The sequence below is a fragment of the Crocodylus porosus genome, unplaced genomic scaffold (assembly GCF_001723895.1).
Source record: "Crocodylus porosus isolate Cpor-Errol unplaced genomic scaffold, CroPor_comp1, whole genome shotgun sequence".
NCBI classification, from domain to species: Eukaryota; Metazoa; Chordata; order Crocodylia; family Crocodylidae; genus Crocodylus; species Crocodylus porosus.
In genome coordinates, this window is record NW_017728951.1 from 23,795,278 (window position 1) to 23,799,760 (window position 4,483).

Below are 4,483 nucleotides of genomic sequence, written 5' to 3' on the forward strand. Positions count from 1 at the left end.
TGTTAATGGAAAGTCCCCTTGAGTATAGCTGCCATTTAAGATATTTGTGTTGATGGGTGTGTGGGTTCAGTTCCCAGGACATCGTTGAGTCATATAAGATGTGTCAGGTACCCCTACCGTGAGGACTTTAAGGGTGTTTGTGTGGAATGACAGAGATGACAAGGAGCCCAACAACTGGTTTCATTGTGTGTCCTAAGTATGGGAGACAGCTAAAAGGCTATATACCACAATGTACGTGTTTTGGGGCTATTGTAAGCTGAGTTAAAGCTGAGAAGGCACAGGGTGGTTGCTGGGGAAAGGAGGCTTTTGGGAAGGTGAATGCAACTCCCTGCCTTGTTGGTTCTCCTGCTGTCCTGGCTGGGCCATGGTTAGCAAGGGAGACCTTGCCTAGGAGACTTTCCTGAGGCAGAGAAGTGCTGTTGGGCCGGGGTAGCCCTTGGGGTCAGTTATGGTTGTATTCCCCATTCTTATTGTGGAAGAGGGTGTGGGCACGTGGCAGATCTTGCTCTGAGGAGGAGGCCTGTGAAATGAAGCTGTAAGGCTGAGGAGTGCAACTTGTGGCCCATGAAGGCAGTTTTCCTTAAGAGCCCAGGGGATAACTGTTCTTCTGGCGTGGTCTACTACCCACCAAGATGTTGGGGCTTAAAGCCCACTTTATGGAAATGGGCGGATCCTCCCTAGCTTGCTCCTGCGGCCATATGGCTGAGGGCAGGCGAAACTTGGGGGCATCCAAACCCCAAGCCTCCGGCCTTGGGCCTGCATGTAGGATGCCTGTCAAAAGACTGGAAACATCTGAAGCCCCTGGTTGGGGTGGAGGATGTTTGCCAGTCATAGGGCCACTTATGGTTCTGGACTGACTCACGGATTTGGACTTGATTTGGCTTGGATCACAAAACATTTCTTTGAAAAAAAAAGCCCTAAAAAACTTGTATCCTTCACAGAGGCTTCTTCTGCAAACTCCATGTAGTTTTTGGGCATCCTGTGAGCATTTTGGGCAGGGGTTGACTGCTGCTCTGTGTCAGTGTATCATCTACCAGCCTGACCTATACTGAGCCAAAGGCAGTGCCATAGTGAGCGTGATGGCGAGAAGGATGACGTTAGTAGTAGTAGTACTATTATATAATAATAATAATAATAGGATAATCATATTCTGTATGCTCATTGGTCAGTTTTTCCTTAGTCCTAATTTACAGTCCAATTTTCATGTGGGTGAAACTCAGGTGCATGCCAAGAGGCAGCAGCTCAGGAGGGAAACCTCTGTGGTCCCTAAGCCACAGGTCGGTGTCCTCCAAGAACGGCTCTGGTGCGTTTCCATTGTGTCTTGTATGAATGTCTTCTACAGTCCCCCATCCCACTGAGTGTTATTCCTTTAGCCAGGGTCTGGGCATATTCCACAGGCACCTTCCCTGCTGGTGTCTCCACTGCTCTCCCCCCCCGGGCTGTAGCTGTGACATGGAAAGCATTTCCAGGAAGCTGGTGCCAGGGAAGCAGCAGTGCTCTGCCTCCAAGCAGGGTAGAGGGAAGAGCTCTGCCAACAAGAAGATGGATTTGGTGTTTTGTTAAACACCCCAGTGCCTGTTTCTGAACAGCAGTACCAGCTAGGTGGGTGGTCTGTCTGGATGGGGGCAGGGGGGAAGGCAGAATTGTGCTTTCCCCCAGTCTGGGAGCAGAACATGGATTAGAGACAGAGCATTTGTTTTGAGCACTGAATTTTAGAATCACAGAGACATGGGCCTGCCCTCGCTGTTATACATCATGCAGAAACCTGCCTTCCCTCCATCGGCCTGTTCTGTGCCGTACCTTTTGATGTGCACGTTCCCTTGGACTCCATCACCATCATTCCAGCCATGTATTTGCTTGCTTAATTCTTTTTAAAGCCACACATGCTCCAAGAAATAACCTACGCAGCTAAATAAGGAGTCAAGGAAGGAGCAGCCTTAAGTTAGTCTCAAATGCGTGTTCTGTTCCTATTGCAGATGCAGCTGCTGGACAAGTTCCCCATCGAAGGAGGCCAGAAGGACCCTAAACAGAGAATCATCCCCTTTCTACCAGGTAACACTTGGCTGGTGGTCTTGAATAAGAAGGTGAAAGGCAACACAGAGTGCACTACATGACAAGTGATGCTAAGGTGGCCCAGCCTCTCTGATGGCTAGAGAGTTAGGGGGAACTACAGGATCTGTCTGTGGTTAATAGTCTTATTAACTGTTCCCCTTATCTGTGTTACAAATGAGGCCTGCCATTTTTTTGTCACAAGCTACTGCAGGGAAGGGGATGGGATGACTATACATACTAGGTGAAGGAATATGTTATGGTGGATAAAGGGGATGAGTACAACAGTGTTCTTTTGGGGCTTAAAGAAAAAAACAAAGAAGATATTAGGAAGGCTAAGGTTAGGAGGACACTGCAAGCCAATGTGAGGTTCACTGGGCACTAGAGTTTGGTCCTGATGTTTGGTGTAGAGTAGGTAGACTTGAACGTTGGGCAGTTTTCTGCCTGGTAATGAGGATTCTGCCTCTGGAAATCAGTAACCTCAGCAAAGGTGTCAGAGCCAGAGGGTGAAGCTGCCGTACAGGATGAGGTCAGGGCAAATCCAAACCAGAGTACACGCATGGGCCAAACACCAGGTGCTTGCCTGCTCATGTTTCTATGTGAGGCCTGGTTCAGCCTTCCGGCATGCCCATGCAGCTCCCACTGAGGTCCAGACTGTTCTTTGTCTGTGACACAAGGCAGAGTTGGGCCTGCCGTGGCCAAAGACGTGGGGGTGACATTTCCTACTGCTCTCAGGAGAACTTGGAAAAGACGAGGGGACCTGAGAGAACAGGGCTTCTGCATCCATCTCTGCCCTCAGTTCATGCTATCTCCCCCTTGCTTCACCCACAAAACCCCACTCCATGTGCTTCCTTCTCCTGCTTTACCACCCAGTCTCCCCCATGCCTCCTGTTGTGCTCAGGGCTCATCCTTGCTTGATCCTTGCTTCTACCAAGCTCCCAAACACCAACCCATCATACTTGGGCCTCCATGTGCAGTAATTAGCCCCAGCTTCTTCATGGTGGTGTCTGTTTAGGACCAAGTTTGAATGTCCTTATTCAGGTTGGGCAGCATCCATGAGATGCTTCATTTCAATTCAGTGGGGCTCTTGGCAGTGAAGAACGGTTTGACAAGAGTCAGGACACCAGGCTCCATAGGGCCAGGCACCTTGTCGTCTTTGTCAGCCTATATGGTTTGGAGGACACTTATCCAAAGGGTGAGTAATTACTGTTCTCGCACCTCCCTAAGAGAGAAGGGAGTTGACATGAGATCATAGAGAAGTAGGGCTGGAAGGGATCTTTAGAGGTCATAAAATCCAGCCCCTTCCCTGAGGCAGGGTTATCCCTATCCAAAGCATCCTATACACATCTGTTGTCTATCCTACTAGCAAAACTACACAGTCAGCCCTGACAGCCACAAGACTTAACACCCTCCCCTGCCACAGGTAAAGCAAGGGGACAGTGGTGGCCAGTGTCCTGATGTGATGACCGGGGTGTAATGATTTGTGTGATGCTGAGTAAAACAATCTAATAAACATCCTTTCAGCCCATATTTTATAGAACTTCTTCCACCAGAGGTCACAGGGGAAGGAGGAGGGTGGCACTGGGAAGACCAGACCCAGGGCATGGCTTGCCATTGCATAGCTCATTTGAAACCAGCTTTCCGATGTTTCACGTGCTGAGTTTGGCCATCGTTTGGAAGTTTGGCTCGCTGTACTGACTTGCAGAAGTGCTGTTGTTTTTTAAGCCCATTAAAAGGCTCTCTTTGCCTTGAGTCATAGAGATGGGCTCCCGCCTATTCCCACTGGGGACCATAAAGCAAAGCTAAATCAGAACTGTTATGGGAGGGATGAGATCTATCTAGGAACACATGGTCATCACAGTCATGTTTCTGAGGCCAGGCAGCTGCTGCAGATGTGCAGTGAGAACAGCTGTGTGGTTGCCAGGGAAGCAGGGACCTGGAACAGCCCAGTGTAAATGCATCATGTGAGCACTGAAGCCACTGTTTGACATCGCAGACCATCCAGGAGACTCCACGGCCCTTCAGAAAAGCTGCGGTGCTTTCAAGCTGTGTCCAGTTTCCTCCCTCTGTAAAAGGCCTATTTCCTTTGCCTGCAAGGGACTCTCACAGCCTGTGGGCCACCAGTTGCGCAGCCCTGGTCTAGAGCGCAGGATGGAGGCGTTCAGGGGAAATCTTGGTTCTGCACCACTGACTCAATGTGTGCCCTTGGGCTAGGAACTCGGAGTCCCTGTACCTCCATTTTCCCTGGGGTCAGATTGGGATAATAATGCTTCCTACCCACCTAGTGTAGGGATCTGCCAGGAAGGAGAGTACAGATGGGCAAGATGGTGCTGCTTTTGACACAGAGGTTCATATGACCCCTACTGGGGTCTCTGGCACGCCAGCTGGAGGAGCTCCAGGCCACAGTCCAGAGACTGCGTGCCATCAGGGACTG

At 50.1% G+C, this 4,483-nt stretch overlaps 1 protein-coding gene across 3 annotated transcripts in view; it reads left to right on the forward strand.

Moving 5' to 3' along the window:
• SH3PXD2A (SH3 and PX domains 2A) overlaps positions 1-4,483 on the forward strand; it is a 308,394-nt gene that overhangs the window by 88,318 nt on the left and 215,593 nt on the right. For all 3 annotated transcript variants that reach the window (XM_019555887.1, XM_019555886.1, XM_019555885.1), the window contains exon 3: positions 1,977-2,052. In XM_019555887.1, the coding sequence (XP_019411432.1) occupies positions 1,977-2,052 (76 nt within the window). The remainder of the gene's footprint in view (positions 1-1,976; positions 2,053-4,483) is intronic.